The 18,436-nt window shown below is 56.6% G+C and overlaps 1 protein-coding gene across 2 annotated transcripts in view; it reads left to right on the top strand.

Annotated features, from left to right (window-relative positions):
- The window catches only part of IGSF21 (immunoglobin superfamily member 21), a 233,101-nt gene that overhangs the window by 181,573 nt on the left and 33,092 nt on the right, over positions 1-18,436 (top strand). For both annotated transcript variants that reach the window (XM_053898906.1, XM_019461546.2), the window contains one exon: positions 15,379-15,497. In XM_053898906.1, the coding sequence (XP_053754881.1) occupies positions 15,379-15,497 (119 nt within the window). The remainder of the gene's footprint in view (positions 1-15,378; positions 15,498-18,436) is intronic.

Raw genomic sequence — 18,436 nt, 5'->3', positions numbered from 1 at the left:
GGTCCCAGCTCTGCCACTCGCTTGCCCGTTAGGTTTCTCCTGTAAGTCCTTCCTCCCATGGGGTCTCGCTCACAAACTGGGGGCACACAGTAAAAGGCAGTAAAAGCCAGCCAGTAAACAAGTTGTTTGACCAGCACTGAGGGGGTTTGTGAATTTAAAAAAAAAAAAAAGTTTTAATTACATCAATGGGAAACTTTTGAAAACCAAGAGATCGCACATCCGTATCCTCATTTTCGACATTTCTTTAAAAAGCTGAAGATGTGAGGCGCCTGGGTGGTTCCGTCGGTTAAGCGTCCGACTTCGGCTCAGGTCATGATCTCATGGTTCGTGAGTTCGAGCCCCGTGTCGGGCTCTGTGCTGACAGCTCAGAGCCTGGAGCCTGCTTCGGGTTCTGTGTCTTGCTCTCTCTCTGCCCCTTCCCTGCTCGTGCTCTGTCTCTCTCTGTCTCTCAATAGCAAATAAACGTTAAAAAACTTTATTTAAAAAAAAGAAGCTTATGATGTGGCCTTTTTACCAGTTATTTCCAAATTAGAAATAATTTACCAGTTATTTCCAAATTAGAAATCCAATTTTTACCAGTTATTTCCAAATTAGAAATCTACTGCCATCAATAGTGGCTGGATTTAAACAAGGGCATCCTGTCTTCATTCCCCACCATCCACCCACTTTCTGTTGTCTGAAACTGAATCAGTTAATATTTGTTTGGGCTACATGCAACCAAAACCCAAAGTAGATGCTTCTTAAACTAGATCAAAGGTTATTCTTCTTTTTCCTGAGAGGCCGTGTAGCCTGTCCAGAGCATGGGGGGTGTTCCATGGTGTCAGGGGCTCAGGCTGCTTCACTCCTGAAGCTCCCCTGTGACTGGCTTCCATTCTCAAGGTCGCCTCCAAGTCCAAGAAGGCTGCTCCAGCTCCAGCTCTTGGGAGCACATTCCAGCCAGGAGGACCAGGAAGGGGAAAGAGAAGGACACGCCCCCTCCCGAGGATCCTTCAGGAAGTTGTAGGTAGTACCTCTATTTGCATCTAAAGCCCATTGGCCAGAATGGAGTCACGTGGCCAGCTGAGCCACTGCTTCAGGGGTGGCTGGGAAATGTAGTCTTTATTTCAGGCAGCCATGCGTTCAGCTGTCAGGGGTTCTCTTACCATGAAAAGCGAGTAGCTGGTAACTTCCTTACACGGAAGGTAAGCCCGTGAAGAGGACACTTTGTCTTTGACTTTGTCTCTGAGCTTCTGTTACTTCATTGGTAATTTGCATACTGTCCTTCATCTTGTAAAGTCCGTCCGAGGAAGTCACAAGGAGATGATGGATGGAGCCGTGCCTAGCAAAATTTGTGGCGCTGGGTGTCAGTGATTTCCAATCACATTCGTTCTTCCCCCCAGATGCCCACACGGCTCACTCACTCCCGTCCTTTGGTCTCTGCTCAAGTGTCCCCTCCCCCCGACCACCCTGCAGTTGAACACTTAAAACGTAAGCTCCAACCTCCGCTCCCAGCACTCTTTCTCGCTGCCCGTCTATTTCACGCACATATCACCACCCACATGCTGCCTCTTTAATGGCTTTGTCTGTGGCCGGTCTCCCTCATCTGGGACTGGCCGGTCTCCCTCATCTGGGACGTCAGTACCACAAAGACAGTGGTTTTCATCTGCATCGTCCACAGCTGCATCCCAGCACCTCCGTCAGGCCCTGACACGTAGTAGGTCCTCAGTAAAAACACATCGAGCGAGTGTACCAATGAACGGATACTTCTAGAATGTCCTCTGGGTGGGAGACACGGCGCTGGGGTGAGAGACCGAGCAGGGAACAAGATCCCTTCCAGTTTCCACATCCCCATGGCATCGGGCCTAAAGCCGCACACACTAAGATAAATACCTATTACCTTGGATGGGATCTCGGTGCCAGCAAGAGTCCGGGCGTTTTAATTTTGTTTTGACAAAGAGGCTGATGGGAGAGGCTGGCTGGCTCCACCGGCTCCCATCTGCCGGCAGCCCCAGGCGCCCTGGCCTGACCTTCCCCGCACTCAGCCCCACATGCTCAGGACAGTAAAACATAATTGGCCTGCCCTACTTTTTAAGAGAACCCAGATTGAAGGATTGGGTTTTTTGGTGGGCTGACCTGTTTAAGAGCCTTAAGAGGAGGCTGGGAGTTTCAATTTCCCCCCCGCCAAAGCAAGGCTGTTTTCAGCTCAGCTTTGACGAAACAGCAGGAATCGGGTTCGGCCCCGGGTCGCCCGTCAGCTGACCTGGATGGGCCAGGCCTCCTGCAAGGCCCCAGGCCTGGCTGCAGGTTTGCGGGGAAAGTTAAGGCTTTCTTCACTCAACCGGAGTAATTGGTCCTGCTCTGAAGCGACCCCCGGGGCCATCCCGGAGGAGAAGGGGAGCTGCGGGCCACTGTCTCGCGTTTCATCCTCCTGATGGACACTTGGGGCCCCACACACCTGCCGTTCCGCCCCAGCTCTTCCAGACATTAGCCGCACACCTTAGACAAGTTGCTTGGCCTCTCTGGGCCTCAGTGTCCTGATCCGCTAAGCGGTTCGTCATTTGATCGCGCGGGGCGGCTGCAGGGACTAAATGAAAGAATTTCGTCTGGCTGCTGTGTCCATCTCAGACCCCGGAGAATATGTCCCCCAGTCATCTCCCTGTAGGAGGCTGGGCTGCTTGATGGTCGCCCTGGAGGGCCGACGAGGCTTCTGTGAATTGCAGGGCTTTGGTGCGCCACCCGCCTGCCCGTCTAGGGGTCAACAACCATGTCTTTGAGCCTCTTTTCTGATCCCTTGTTCAAACTGTGGTTGAAGAGATCGGCCTCGGGGCCACTCCGGTCCCGTATTGGAGGGGGTCTGCGCAGGTTTGTCTCCGCGCCCCCCCCCCCCGGCCCTGACCTTGCAGAAGCCTATATCACTCTCACCTCTAACAGCGATGAGCGTGGGGGTTCAGGGCCTCACCTCTGGGGCCCAGCTGCCGGGGCACGGGCCCCATCTCTGACATCGTCTGGCCGAGTGGGCACCAACACGTTCCAAACAGCATCCCCATGCCTTGGTTTCCTCGTCTGTGAAATCGGCATGATGGCACGAATACCCGCCTCGTGGGATGGTTGTGAGGATTGGGTTTTACAGATGGGGAAACCGAGGCACAGACAATGACTTGTCCCGGGTCACTCAACTCAATGAACCACTGGTGTGCAGGGACGAGGCGTGCACCGTTCCCTAGAACCCTTGGTCCAGCGGTCCAGTCCCGCCCCTGCACACAGCGGGGGTCGGCTGTGTTCACCGAACAAGACCAGAGTGATCACTGGTGCCAGGAAGTGTGGGGAGCCCGAGAAAGGCCGCGTCCCACGCCTTCCTGCTCCTGCTGAAGGCAAGCTCGATCCTAAGGGGCTTGGGGGTCTCACCACCGCCCAGCAGGGAGGCAGAAATTTCTGTTAAAAAGCAAAGCATTCACGGGGCGCCTGGGGGGCTCGGTCGGTTGAGCGTCCGACTTCGGCTCAGGTCATGATCTCACGGTCTGTGGGTTCGAACCCCGCGTCGGGCTCTGTGCTGACAGCTCAGAGCCTGGAGCCGGCTTCGGATTCTGTGTCTCCCTCTCTCTCTGACCCTCCCCCGTTCATGCTATGTCTCTCTCTGTCTCAGAAATAAATAAACATTAAAAAAATTTTTTTATTAAAATAAAAAATAGGGGCGCCTGGGTGGCGCAGTCGGTTAAGCGTCCGACTTCAGCCAGGTCACGATCTCGCGGTCTGTGAGTTCGAGCCCCACGTCAGGCTCTGGGCTGATGGCTCGGAGCCTGGAGCCGGCTTCGGATTCTGTGTCTCCCTCTCTCTCTGACCCTCCCCCGTTCATGCTATGTCTCTCTCTGTCTCAGAAATAAATAAACATTAAAAAAAAAAAGAAAGCAAAGCATTCACAGGGACAGAAAGGGGACAGCGGGCGCAGACATGTGGCACCAGCCTTTCCGCCTCCCATCTAGCTGCTCACCACCCAGTTTCCTTTGTCTGGGTTCCTTTTGGCCCACTGCCTGCTTTCTGGTTCCCCACCGTCCAATGTCTTTCCAGGCGGCACCTACCCCACACCCTGTGCCTGCCGGGCCTGGGGTGGGGCACGGGGTGAAGCGGACAGAAGCATCGCCCTGAACCTTTGGCCCCTCCCGCCCTTGCCTGCCTCCCCACCCAGACCCTGAGCTGAGCCCTGACCGTGAGAAATGGATCAATCAGGACTTGGAGGAGGAAGAGGTTTCCATGGCAGCAGCTAGAGGCTGGGGATGAGAGGCCAGGAGAGGAAGGGGAGGGGGAGGAGAGAGGGAGGGTCAGAAGGGGAGACCCGGGGAGGGGGAGGTGGCAGACCAGAGAGTCAGGACAATGGGGTCCACAGAGCGGGAGTAGGGGTGGGAGTGGGCTGAACGGGGTGGGAGAGGCCGGGATGGATGGCGCAGCGACCCCCACCTTCCACCGACCGGGGGTCAAGGAGGCCAGAGCAGCAACGGCCAGTGAGCCCCCATCTGTCATCATCCAGGGTCCCAGGTACTCACTTCCCAGGGTCTGGGTAGTCTAAGGATCCCAGGCGAGGCTCTTCGGTTTTTCCTTTGCGAATGCATCGTGGGAGGATAAAATCTGATTTCTGAGAGGTGTTTTCGCACCTCGGAAACAGGTCACTTGCCGTGTGGCCCCTGGGAAGTCACAGCGGCCATCCTTGGAGCACTCTTCTGGGCAAGGGTGAGGGGCCTTCCCCAGAGACCTCATATGAGCCTCAGAACAAAGGCTCCCCCAGATCCAGAAGAGGGTAGTGACCTGTCTGAGGTCATGCGCCCCTAGGAGCTTGAGCCAGATTGGCATGAGCGCCCAGCACCTTCCAGTCCAGGAGGAAAGGGAATGAAAGGCTAGAATGTAGGGGGGGTGCAGCTCAGGGGGAGAGCAGAGGAAGATTAACAATGGAGGGGCCGCCTGGGGCCTCACCTGGGGGCTCACCCTTCACCGCCCACTGCCTGGCCAGACCCCTGCAGCGCTGGGGCCCCAGTTAAACCTCCTTAACTGCTCAGGGGCCGGGATTGCCAACCCACAAAGTCTGGGGCCAGGCAGGGCCTGAGGTGGGTCCTCCAGGCTCCTTGGACTGGGGAGGCGAGCTGGGGGCAGGGCCGAAGGGGGCTGGCATGTTCTGGAACTCCTCCTCCCCCCACCCTTTGCCCTGCTTCCCCATTATCCCTCCCTCCCAGCCAGCAATTTGATTGGGAGCCACAGATGTTTTGCACCCACTGAGCAGTTTTATGATGGAAACCATTTTCGGATTGAAAGGGGGATAGAAATCGCTAATGGCTTTTCAAAGGCCCCAGAAAGAAAAAAAAAAAAAAAGAGTTCAGGCAGTTTCTGGAAAGAAAGGGGAAAACACACAAGGAAGAAGGTAATGAAACTCTCAGTGCTGAGGGAGGGGCTTGGCCCTTAGCGAAGGGGCTTTTCCGGCAGTCCCAACCCCCCCTCCTCCCCCCCCCCCCCCCCCCCCGCCCCTGCTGCCTCCCTCTCCTTAACCCACCCCTGCCCCCTGGTCCCTGGGCCTCCCCCATTCAAGACAGCCTGTTCGCCCCTAATTGGTGCCGGCCCTAATGTTCTCAGGTAAGCCCACCACGTTGAGGCTGGACAAAGCCTTGACTGGCTCCCCAGCTGGGGAATGGCCGGAAGGTGGGGGCGGGGTGCTGTGGGCTTCCAGCCCCCAAACAGCAATTCTGACTCTTGTCCTTCTCCTGCTTGCTTGGGGGCAGGAGAAGTTGGCCCCAAACTCTCCAGCTTTGTGGTACGAAAAGAGCCCCGGGTATTTCAGGCTCGTTGAGCCCCCGACTCACTGAGGCTTCTGGCTGGGAGCGGCCGTGGCTCCAGAGCCGATCCTCTGGGCCCATGCCAGGGGTCTGTAACGCTCTCACAATCCTCAAGGCACGCTGCAGAGGGGCCACCTGTGGCCCGTCTCCCTCCCGGGTCCCTCTTGGATCAGCAGGCACAGGCAGCCTGGCCTCTCCATCCTTGATCCGCTGCTGACTGCTTTCTGGCCCGGGGCGGGTGTCTCGTCTGTCTTTAGTTTTCTCGTGTATCAAATATAAGGCGACCAGCAGCCTGATTTGCCTGGAGCTGAAGGACTGCTGGGACGTGGGTATTTCCGTGCTAAAAGGGGAGAGTCTTAGACGTAGCAGGGCTAGCTGGTCGCCCTGGTGAAGACCAGGATGCACTGGGAAATCTGGAGCAAAAGTCCCAGGCTCCTCCTCGTATACCCTGTGCCCACGGGACACGTCCCACCGCGTAAGGGAGGAGAGTCTCCTTCCTCCACCGGCGCCTCTGCCGGTGAAGTCCCTGTGGCTCCACACCTGCCCAGGGCAAACGTCTCCCCAGTCCGCTCCTCTCGAGGGCTCGCTGGAGGAGAAACTCCAGGAATGGACCAAAAGGAGGCGAGGGAGTGGTTTCTGGGTTTCAGAATGTTCCATTCCCATCCCACTGGGGCTGAAACGTCTCTCTCCACGGGCAGCTTCCCCGGGGAATGTATTAATGACAGGTGGCTCGCGTCTTACCACTTTAGGTGACATTAGCCGAGTTCCCACCGAGTGGAAGGAGACACAACTTGGCCTTGATCTCAGCCTACGGTCTGGGTTCCACTTTCCAGGGTGAGCTTGAGTTTAGACTCCCCTGCAGGGGGCCAGGAAAGCTTGAGAATTTGTCATCTCAGAAGCGGGAGGACAGGGAGCAGGTGCAGGATGTGGTCCGGGAGGGCAGAATGAGGGGGACAGAGGCCATGCTCTGTGTGTGGCCAGCTTTGTGGCAGCCCCCATGGGTTGTTTTTTTTTTTAAGTTTATTTGTATTTTAGAGCAGAGAGAGTGTGCAAGGTGGGGAGGGGGGGCAGAGAGAGAGAGAGAGAGAGAGAGAGAGAGAGAGAGGGAATCCCAAGCAGGCTCAGCACTGTCAGCACAGAACCCAACGAGGGGCTTAAACTCATGACCATGACATCATGATCTGAGCCAAAATCAAGAGCCGGATGCTTAACCAACTGAGCCACCCAGGTGCCCCTTGGTGGTTTAAAGGACCCACGTAGAGGGGCAAAATCTCTCCTCAAATAATGTCTACTCAACAGTACTCACTAACAGACACACAGGTGTGCGTCTGGCCTTCCAAACTCTAGGTTCTGGCATTTGGGGTTTGGTGGAACCGATGGAAGGGACCACCCAGTGTGTCTGGTGGGGGAGGGTAAGATCAAACAGACGGATGGACCTACTGGGGTTGGAGAAGGACCGAGAACCTGAGACTTGGGGTTTGCTGGCCAGTAGCAACAGGGTCCCCTAAGAGCTTGTTGGAAATTCTGAGGCCCGGCGCACACCTACCAGAATCTGCATTTGAGCCAGACCCCCGGGGAGTCTTGAGTACGTTCGAGTTTGAGGCCTGTGCCCCCGCACCCTCCCAGAGTCTCCGTAGAGGATCCCATCTCAAGACAAGGCGCTTTCTCGCCTGTCCCTGGCCGCTTTCCCGGGTCTGCCGGTTTCCTCAAACGCTACCCCACCCGCTGGTAGCCAGTCCATTTCCTCGCACTGAGGGGTTCACGCAGCCACCCAGGGTGGCGAAGGAAAATCCAGAAGCAGCAAGAGCAGCTGGGAAGGGGGAGCAGCTGGGGCTGGGGCTGAGCAGGTGCTCACCTGGGCCACTGGGCCAAACAGACAGACCTGAGCTGCCCTCGGGCTCCCAGCCAGGCTCTGCAAATTGCACAGGTGCGAGGGAGGGGGCCTGGGCCCATCCCTGCTCTCCCCCACCGCCCTTGCCCTTTTCCAGAGAGCAGCAAACCTTTTCCACGTGTCTTACTAGCAAACATCCCAATATAGCCCCCATGGCTGCCAGAGACTTTATGGCCATTTTTATTAGTCCTGCCTCAAGGCTCCACAGAGACGCAGTGGGCATTCTACAACAGTTGCCCCAGCATTGCAGGGGCACGGCCCTGAACTTGGAGAGTAAGCAGGTGTCTGAGAGAGGGAGAGAAAAGGTCTGGACCTCAGGGGCTGTGCAGCCAATGGGGGAAGCGTGGCAGATGTGCGAACAGTGAAACTTTATTACTTCCCACTTGAGATCTTTCCAGCAGGGGTGACAGGGAGCAGCGCTGAGGCAGGCGCTAGGCTAATCAGATTGCAGGGGGGGTGTTTAACCTACTTGCAAGAAGGAAGTATCTCCCGGCTCCTCAGAAGCTCCGTTTCCATGCAAACAATGGCTACACAAATGAAAAGGTTCTCTCCTCTCTTCATTAAAGCAAAGCCTCAAAGGACCAATCGCTACCTGAATCTGCTCCATTAGCCCAGAATGAGGCACTGTGTATATAAATGAAGACATCTGAATTACAAAATGCTTTTTAAATAGGGTGGATTATAAAAGTTTGGTCCTGACAAGTCTTCTTATTTAATTGGGGAGTTTTGGCGAGGGACGAGAGGCCACACACTCCTTTCCCTCCCTCCCCCCAACTCCCTCCCGTCCCTCCTTCCTCTCTGGGTCCAGATCAGGGAGGGTGTCAGTGTCACTGAGTTTGGACTTGATGCTCCAGTGGATGGAAGCCAGGGGAAGGTTCGAAGTTGGAAAAGGACCCGCCAGAGCTCGCTGTGTGATAAGGTCACTCTGGCAGCAGGGTAGGGAGGGGATGGCCTGGAGAAGCCTCGGGCAGCGAGAGCTGGCAGAAGCGTGGACAGGTGGAAAGGTTCCGGGCAGAGCAGCACCGGCAGAATGGAGAGAAGGAAATGACCAGGTGTCTGTGACCTGCCCTGTAACCAACCCCCCTCGCCTGAGAGATTAGAGCAAGAGAGGGCCAGAAGCACCTGCACAAATGCCATGCATACTTTTCTCAGAGAAAACCAATTGACCAGAAATCCTAGGAAATGTGAGTTACAGTAACAGCTCATCGGTGGTTGCCTGGGGCTGGGCAGCTGGGGGGTTACGCACGGACACAGGGAGACTTTGGGGGGTGCTAGAGCTGTTCCTTATCTTGATTGTGCGAGTGCTTTCAATGGTGTCCGCATAGGTCAAAACCCATCGAATATGTAGCCTTTGTACAACTTATTGTTTGTCAATTATACCACAAATCTTTTCTTTAATTTCTTTAATGTTTATTTATTTTTGAGAGAGAGAGAGAGAGCACGTGAGCAGGGGAGGGGCAGAGAGAGAGGGAGACACAGAATCCGAAGCCGGCTCCGGGCTCTGAGCCGTCAGCACAGAGCCCGACACGGGGCTCGAACCCACGGACCGTGAGATCATGACCTGAGCTGAAGTCGGACACTTAAACGACTGAGCCACCCCGGGCGCCCCTAAACCACAATGAATCTATAAATGAAAACAAATATTTTTTAAGAGGCACAGATCCCAGGAACCTGTAGTACAGGGACAACCTAACCTGACACGCTGCTCTACCCCTAGGATGTGGCGAGATGAGACTGATGTTTCTCATGATGACCTTGATCCTAGGGCAGCTGCATGAATGTCCAGCGCTCTTCTTCCAAGAAGCTGGGAGGCATAGGTGCAGGCTGGATGGAAAGGATGTTGTTACAGTGTTGCTGTTGAAACTCGACACCGCAAACCGTGCCTGGGATCTGGGAGGCACTTAATAATTTGTTTAAAAATTTAATCATTTGGGGCACCCGCGTGGCTCAGTTGGTTAAGCATCTGACGCTTGATCTCCGCCACGGTTCGTGAGTTTGGGCCCTGCATCGGGCTCTGTGCTGACAGTGCAGAGCCTGCCTGGGACTCTCTCCCTCTCCCTCTCTCTCTGCCCCTCCCCTGCTCGCTCCCTCTCTCCCTCAAGATAAATAAATACACTTTAAAAATGTAATCATTTAACGGTGGAGGGGGAAGAATCTGACAAGCGCCTGCCACCCACCAGGCTCTGGTCTAAGTATACTTGGGTCCAGCTCATTCATTCAGGCTTCCTTTTGCTGTCAGCCAAAGTCCCTCGCCCGACCACATGATTCCCCAGCGATACAGGACAGGGAAACTCGGAGATGCATTCGGATTGCTCCCAGTCCTGCCCCCTGTTCCACGTCCACCACCTCCATTCTGTGAGAATCTGGGATTCTTCCCAGTGGAGAGACAAAGCACGCAAAGGAGAGGCGAGCGGAGGCTGTGAAGTCGGGTCAGGTGTGGAGAATGTGAGCACAACTTGTTCAGGGAGCCGCCGTCAGCGGAATTAAGGGGCCCACTGGAAGCTGGAGGAGGGGAATTTAGGGAAATAAAAGGCCATCCTGTTCCTCCCAGCAGGGAGGAAGCAGATGGTTCTCGTTACCTGGAGAGTGGTAGGGCCCAGAATAGAAACGCACTGAAGAGCCGTGGAGGCGAATCCTGGCAACCAAGGAGCCTGGATTCACCTGCCAGTTGGTAAAGGAAGATCCGAGGAGCAGCCGGGGGCGGGGCGATGGGGCCCGAAGACACGTCTTCAGCTCTTGCTTCCAAATCATGGCACCCACCTGGTACTCTCTGTTACCTCTTGGGTGGGTGCCTCAGTTTCCTCATCTGTACAAGGTAGGGACGATAAGATGATGATGGCTCTCTAGTATATTTGGGCATGCTTTGTGTACTGCGTGACAGCAAGGTCCCGTCGAGGATTCGGTAAGATGCGGAAAAAGGCTGAGCATAACTCCTCTCGGGAGAAAATTACCCTGTGATCCCACAAGACCGGTATGATCACACCCATTTATCAGATGGAGAAATCCAAGCTCAGAGAAGCCAAACGAGCTTGTCCAACCTCACACAGCTAGTTGGGTGCAGAGCCCAGACTAGTCCGAGGGCACCCACCTCCTGGCCTAGACTGCTTCCGCCGCCTTCATCCGTACGGTGGCTCTTCCCTGAGCACCCACCGCGTGGCCAGGCTCACGTTCAAGGAGCTTCTATGCTTCCCTGGGAGGGAGGACAGACAGGTAACAATGTAGCGTGTTGTGGACAGGTAGGTGCCCCCAGGCATGCAGCCTTGGCACAGGGAGCAGGCAGTCAGGGCAGCCTGCCTGGAAGAGGTGGCATTCGATGTAGAACCTGAGGATTGCGGTACGTAGTGATTCTAGTCCATTGGTCTCTCGCGCCGTGTCAGCTCTGAGCTAAACCCAACTCTGATGGGGTGAGATCACAGGTGGGGAAAGTCAGACCCACCTGCTGGGCTTTGAAAGACGGCTAGAGGCTTGCCATGTGGCCAAGAGAGGAAGACGGGTCCAAGCAGAGGGAACAGCCCAGGCAAAGGCGGGGGAGCAGGAACCAAGTCCTTGGCATCTCTGCATCGGCCGCTCGGCCCCTAGGCTCGGCACGAGGCATGACACACAGTAGGTGCACATACTCGTGCTAGCCCTCGGCCTGACCCAGGGACCAGCCCTTGCATGGCCTAACCCGAACTCCGGCGGCCCCCGGGGACAGCCAGCGGGGCCCCCACTATCTGGGTCTCCAGTTTCTCAAAAACACAATTACATGGCTTTCGAAGCTGCTGTCAGTGTTGGTAAACTCCAGCCGCTAAACTGCATTACACTGATTTTGCCAGAAACCTTTGCAGTTATTAATAGTTTATTGATCGGAGCCCAACGCTGATGAGAGTTGGTGTTCTTACCCCAGCCCCCTCGGGGCCCCGCTATCTGTGCAAGGCCTTTTATGCAGCATGCAGATCAATGCCGCTCAAATCTGGGGAGAGGGCATCTCTGGGCTGCTTAATCCACTTTAGAAGGACGGCACTGAGCGCACAAGCTCAGATGAGGCGTTGGGTCCAAATCAAAGCAGCTCCCTGGAAGCCCTGGGGTCCGCAGGTAAGAATTAGACTCCGTGCCTGCTCTCCAGCACAGGGGGAGATGGGGTTCTCCGTGCTCGCCCCAGGCCACCCATTTACTGAATGTTGACTGGGTACCTACCATGATGGCAAGTGCCCCACGAGGCCGTGGGACATGCCGGCGACCCAGACAGGGGCACACCCTACCTTCGCAGAGCTTACCGTGCGTGGCAGGGGAGGAGGGTGATCGAGAGTCACAGAGGAAAGTCATCAAGTTACAGTTTGGACCAGTACTGCTGTATCAGTCAGCTGTTGCCACATAACAAGCCATCCCAAGCCTGGATGGGCGTCAAGCAACAACCATGAATGATTGCTCATGAGTCGGGGTTGGCTAGGCTCACTGTTGAGTGTGACCTTGGCTGGAAAGGCTGGGCCAGCTGGGGTCTCTTTCCGTGTCTCCATGCGCTCTTGTCCACATCAGAGGCTTGTTCTCAGGAAGAAGCAGGGAAAGGGAGAGAGAGTGAAAGGGGGAGGTGGGGCTACAGAGAGAGAGAGAGAGAGAGTTCTTTTGAGACTTAGGCTTGGAATTTGTACACCGTCACTTCCGACCTTATGACCCGCAGGTCATAAGGCCAAGGATAGGGAAAGAGACTCCACTCCTAGGTAGGAGAAACTATCGAGGCTGTTTGCAAGAGGCATGGATGCAGGGAGGCTATTAATCAGGGCCACCAATGCCACCAATCCCCCACACCCACCTGGTCCGGGTGGTGGCTAAGAAAGCGACCGTTCCTTTGTAATCGGAAGGATGCAGCCAGGGAAAGAAAATGAAGCAGCCCCAGGAAGAGAGAACATTGCAAGCGAAAGCACTGAATCAAACAAGGCACTGGGCTAAATGCACCTGTAAGGGTCACCTCTGAGGGGTCCTGGATGGGAACCTGGAACGGAAAAAGGACATTAGTGGAAAAACTGGGGAAACCCGGAAGGAGTCTGGGCTTGAGGTAACAGTGATGTATCAGTGTTGGTTTCTTAGTCTGACAGCTGTACCGTGGTCTTGGAACAGGTTAACCATGGGGGAAATCGGGTGAGGGATGGGCGAGAATGCTCTATTGTCTGGGCAACTTTTGTGTAAATCTAAAACGATTCCAAAATTAAGTCTATTTTTTAAGAAGGCACTTGGCGCATGAGAGGAATGGAAAGACAGAAAGCCATCGTAGCTAGAGGAGGACGAGGCTAAGAGGTCGCTGGAGATGTGGCAGGAAGCAGCCACGCTGGCCTGGTTGGCCAAGATAAGGATTCCCGTCTTCATCTGAAGAGCCCAGAGAAGTCTCCCAAGGACTTTAGGCAGGGGAGTGCCATTAATTCCGTTTGCATTTGCAAAGATCTGGGTTCTACCCGCAGAACGGATCTGAGGAAGATTAGCAAAACCAGTTGGCCATCCGGCCCTCCTTCCAGGTGAACAAAGATGGTGGCCGTGGGGCTGGAGGGAGGTGGATACAATCCAGGGTGCATTTAGGAGATAGAGCAGGACCGGGACGTGCTCAAGTCCCTGAGTGGTGGCGGAGGTGGACGGTGGTGCCCAGCAGCAGGACCGGGACCCGCTGGGAGAGCTAAGGAGCCCCGTGAAGGACCACACGAGTCTGTAGAAACAGTCCCAAGTGGGAAGCCGCTTTCTTCACGAGGCGCCAGTCCAGGCGTCACGTCTTCGACCACCTGTGCTGTGTCATCTACATGAGTCGCCCACACACACCGCTTATGTTCCTGTCACCTGAGCGTGCCATCAGCGGAGCAATGGCCTAAACATGTCACCTGTGCTGCTGTCACATAAACGCATCTGCGTGTGTCCCCCACATGGCGGTTACCTGCGCGTCTCCACCTGCGTGCCCGCCATGTCACTGTTACCTTCTTACATCACCTGGGCGCCTGCCAGCTACGTGCGTCTCCTGAGCCTGTGTCTTTATGGGGCTGTCCCCTGAGCGTGTTGCCTGCACACAAGTCACTCAAGCAGGTCGGCCCTATAACTGATCCCTATGAGTGTCACCTAAATATGTCACTCCAGGCGACTGTGGCTCAGCACCAGTGCCTGTAGAGGGGCTGATTTTCCAGTCTAGCCGGGTTACAAACAAAGGAAATCGCTCCCAAGGGAAGACAGGCCCCCGCTGTTCCCATCGACGCGGGTGCCCCCCTGAGCACGGAAGGGAGGGGAGGAGGGCAGCCTTCTCCCCGCAAAGTTTCCCTGGTGAGAAGCTCCTGTTCTCTCGGAGTCCTTTTATGACAGTCGGTAGACCAGATGTCAACCTCTGGTATTCTATGTAAATGAAGGTGTTTGTTTATGCTAATGCGTGCTGGCTCAGAGCGGAGCCAGCAGCAGGAACCCAGGCTGAGAGCCCAGGTGTGGGGGGCAAGGTGCAGGGAGGTGGGGGACACTGAGTCAGGAGGGAACCGGAGCTCGGAGGCAAAGCTGGGGGCGGGGGGGGTGGCAGCTGACATAAGGGAAGAAAGGGAATCTGAGGTTAGACTGCCCAGCAGAAGCAGATCGCAGCGGGCGGCTTCGCTGAGTGGGGTGGAAATGTGTCCACGAGGGGGTGGGAACAAAGAGTTGGATTGAAGGAACCCCCTTCTTGGGGGGGGGGGGGGGGCGGGGCGGGACCCACACCCAGAGCCTGTGCTCTTAGCCACCACCCTCGCCTTCCCCGGCCGGGGCCTCTCTGATCAGACCACGGGGCCAATTTGGTGGGTAGGGCGCCACGCTGGCCCTTTACTACGGCTGCCGTGACCGTGACCTTGACCGTGAGCGTCTTCCTGTGTCGTGCTGTGGTGCAAGGACCTCTGAGACGGAGACCCTGCTTCTTCTGAGGTGTGGCCAGAGAGGCTGTCCTTCGGCCGCATGATTAGGCCCAGAGAAGGTTGGCACTTGCCAGAGAACCCCCCAGGTTTCCCTGACCCAGCAGCGGGCGGCCTCCAGGTCAAGGCTCCCTCCTGACGACCTCAGGCAGGACCAGCTGCTCCCTGCTCTGTGCTCAGAGAGGCCCCCCCCTTTTCCACGTGCCTGGCAGTGCGGCTGCCTCCCTGCCTCCTTGTCCCCCAGGACAGGGGCTCCTTGGAGATGAGAAGTTGGCTGTGTTTCTTCTCAAGCCCCCAAGACTGGGCGTGAAGGGACAGCAAAGGCAGTGTGGGAAGAGGAATTCAAATTCCCATCCTGGCTCTTATGAGCCATATTGCTGGGGTAGGGGGGAGCTACCCGTGCCCCCTCTGGAGCCTCAGTTTCCATGCTTATGAGATGGGAATGGCGATCCTCTGTGGAGGGCTGAGTGATGTGATGCCCTAGGGCAGTGTTGAGCCTGTACCACACGCCGGTCCTACTCGGGGCCCTCTAGGTGTGGGCACTGTTACCATCCGCCGTTCATGGAAGCACAGGTGTAACTCCGGCTGAACACAGCCCCCCACCCCCTTCACCTCCTGAAGAATAAAACACAGGGACTGGCATACAGTCGGTGCTCCATAAATGTTGCTGCTCCCCCCGGCATAGCGCATGAGCACCTGATCGATTCAGAAGCGTTTGTTGATCCGAGGCTGAACAGTGGGGTTTGGGGGTTGTTTTGGGGGGCTGCGCCTTCCAGCCCCGGACGATGGGGCCTCATCCTGTCCCTCTGCCTTCCCCCAGGCTGCCCGAAGTCCGCATCTCAGACAACGGTCCCTATGAGTGCCACGTGGGCATCTACGACCGCGCCACGAGAGAGAAGGTGGTCCTGGCATCAGGCAACATCTTCCTCAACGTCATGGGTGAGCACAGGGGCCCTGGCCCCGGGGTCCCAGCGAGGAGCTTTGCTCATGTGCGTGTGCACAGGGGGGCTGTCCTAGGAACGCTCTTCTTTCCCACTCCTGCCTCCGAGGGGAGAGGAGAGTGGCCTTGCCGAGGTGTGACAGGTGTGGCCTTACCACCCAAAGGTTTCCTCTCAGGAACCCCTTCTCCGACCTGCACTGATATACCCTGACCTCATGGACGCAGGGCTGTGGCTCGTCCCCAGATCCTCGTGGCCTGGGCACTTTGGAGGGGCACAACTGACACGTTGACTGGGACAATTGAGGGACTGAAGGAGGAGTGAGGGCTTCCCGAGGGGCAGCAGACCCCAGCGTCCACTTCTGTAAGGCAGGGGTGGGATGCAGGCCTGATGGGTCATTCATGGACCCCCAGCTCTGGGCCCTGGGACCCCATGAGGACACGGGGGGGAAGAAGCTGGACACTGTGGGGGCACCTGTGGGAGTACCTTTCCAGGCGGAAGACAAGAGCCACGTTCATAGAAGTGCCTGTGGGGACGGTGCAGGGGGGTGAGGCCCCCCCCGCCCCCCCGCCCCAGGGACAGGACAATCTGGGAGCCTCCCTGGGGGAGGTGATACACACCTGCTATAGAGAATGATTCTGATGCTGGACCTCCTACGGCCTTTCCCAGGACATTGAAGCATCAAGTGACCAGTGAGAAAGTGGGTGTCGGGACTGGGTTTCGGGGTGTCCCGCCTTCTGACCCTGTGTCTGCCTCCATCTGCAACACGCGGATAGTAATGCCAGCGCCCGTCTCTGGGTGGCGCTGTCCACCACCCCAGCCTCGGTTTCTCCCCTTGTAAATCAAGGGCCTGGCTCCAAGCGGTCTCAGGAGCCCCTGCCAGTGCTGACGTTCTCGTCAGCCACACTCTCCGATTCTGCTGCCAGAATTCTAGGGACTCGGCCCTGACGCCGGGCCCCAGGGTTCTCTGATTTTCTTATCAAATGATATTTACCAGGGAAACAAAGCTTGTCGTACTCAGGCAATCAGTGAGAGCATAAAGGCCCCGTGGAAAGCCACAGCTTCTGGGGAAATGGAAAACCTCCAAAGGCCAGACCTCCAGAGGGACATTGATTCCCGCAGCGGCGGCACGTGGGGTGTTCTGGCTTCCTGGAGGATGGGCCGCGGCGGGGACGCGGCGACTCCCTGAAGGAGACGTCTTGGTGCTCAGCCCAGGGCTGGTCGCCCCGGGGAATCTGGTGAAGAACAAAACTCGGTTTGCACCGTCGAGGGGCCCCAGTCCGATGAGGGACATGCACGTGACCATTTATTTATCGGATGTTTATTGAGCACCTACTACGCGCTAGGTGATGGACACGCTCCTTCAATAGGACGAGGTCCTTGGGGAGCTGTATCCAGTGCGCGATGCAAACATAAAACGTGCATAGGTGCACACACAGGTGTGGAGGCACAGAGAGGGCAAACCACTTGCCTGAGGTCACCCAGCCAGGATCACAAAATCTTCCTGTGATAGCAGCTCGGTGCTGGGGCCAGAAGCCAGGCATCTGGACTCCCACACCCCCTTTTGCGCCCCTGAAAACAGGTGTAGATGCTCCAGGTGAGGCTTCTCTCTATGTGAGCAAGGACAGCATCCTCAAAAGCCACCTCCTCCAGGAGGCCTACGCTCCCTCCTTCGTTCACCAGAGCGCCTTGTGCAGGTGTACTCTCCCTCTATGGCCTCAGTTTCCCTCTCCTTATGGTGAGGGGGTGTAACCAGACGGTCCTCAGCGTCCTCCTAGCTCTGACATCCGTGAGTCTGTTACCCCGTCCGCTAAGCAAGCACCTGAGGCACAGAGAGACCTCGTGGGGCCGACCAGAACTGCACGGCGGGCCTGATGGTCCTGGCTGAGCAAGGCGGTATACTCCTGGCCAGCATGAGCCAGCTGAGAATCCTCTCCTCGGGTCTCACTGTCCGGGCAGCAGGGAACGGTGAACCTCTGGGGTCCTCTCGATGCAAGGTGGCAGCCATCTGGGATGGGACAGACAGATGATGTGATCCCAGTTACTGAACAGGAGGCTGAAGGCTGGCAGGGGTGGGGGGGGGGGGAGTGGGGACCCGGGAGGGGCAGGACCACGCAGTGGCTCCCAACCCAGGGAAAGGCTCTGACCCCTGGAAATTCAGGGTGTTCCCCGGGCGGGGTTCTTCCCGAAATAGCACTCACTCATCTTGGTCAGTCCTCTGACTGACCCACTGCTCAGAGGTCATTGTGCTTGTCAGCGGTCGCCCCTGCCCCGTTGTCCCCCGGATGCGGCAGGTACCCCCGTGCTCGCTAAGCCTGTAGCTGAACTGATAACACAGCTACTGCCCATCCCTGGCCTGTGCCTGACAGGGCGTGAGCTCCTGGCTTCATGCACATTGTCTCACGGAATCCCGGCCACAGCCCTGGGAGCCAGGAGATCTTATAATCCCTTTATACAAGTTTAGGACACGCAGGTTTCGGGCTGAATCCCAGATCGGTCATTGCATTCGTTAGCCTCCCCGGGCCTCAGTTTCCCATCTGTGAAATAAGGGTAAGGGTGGCTACCCTCCAGAGTGGCTGTGAGGTTTTTTTTCTTATTGAAATAAAGTTTGCAAAGCACCAAACCCAGACGAGGCAGCCACAAGGTTCATCAGGTTAGACCTCAGCATCTTTAGGGTCATTGTCGTGGGCCCTGCCCCCTCTTGGGCACAGCGGTGGCTGCTTCTTTCTTGCCCCTGGAAGTCTCGTCGACGATTCATGACTCCAAGGAGCTTCAAGCCAGTCTGAGAACGGAGTGTTCACAGCTTCGTGCGCCGAGTCCCTGCAAAGGGACCCAGGTCTGCCCTGGTTCTGGGAGTGGCAGGACAGCGGGCCTCTGCCGACCCGTCCTCCTGGCCTCTTCCCAAAGGCCTAGGGGAGGAGCCAGCACATACCCCGACCT

The sequence above is a fragment of the Panthera pardus genome, unplaced genomic scaffold (genome assembly GCF_024362965.1).
Source record: "Panthera pardus isolate Hobbes unplaced genomic scaffold, ASM2436296v1 HiC_scaffold_11, whole genome shotgun sequence".
Classification (NCBI taxonomy): Eukaryota; Metazoa; Chordata; class Mammalia; order Carnivora; family Felidae; genus Panthera; species Panthera pardus.
This window is presented reverse-complemented; position numbering and strand designations above follow the sequence as displayed.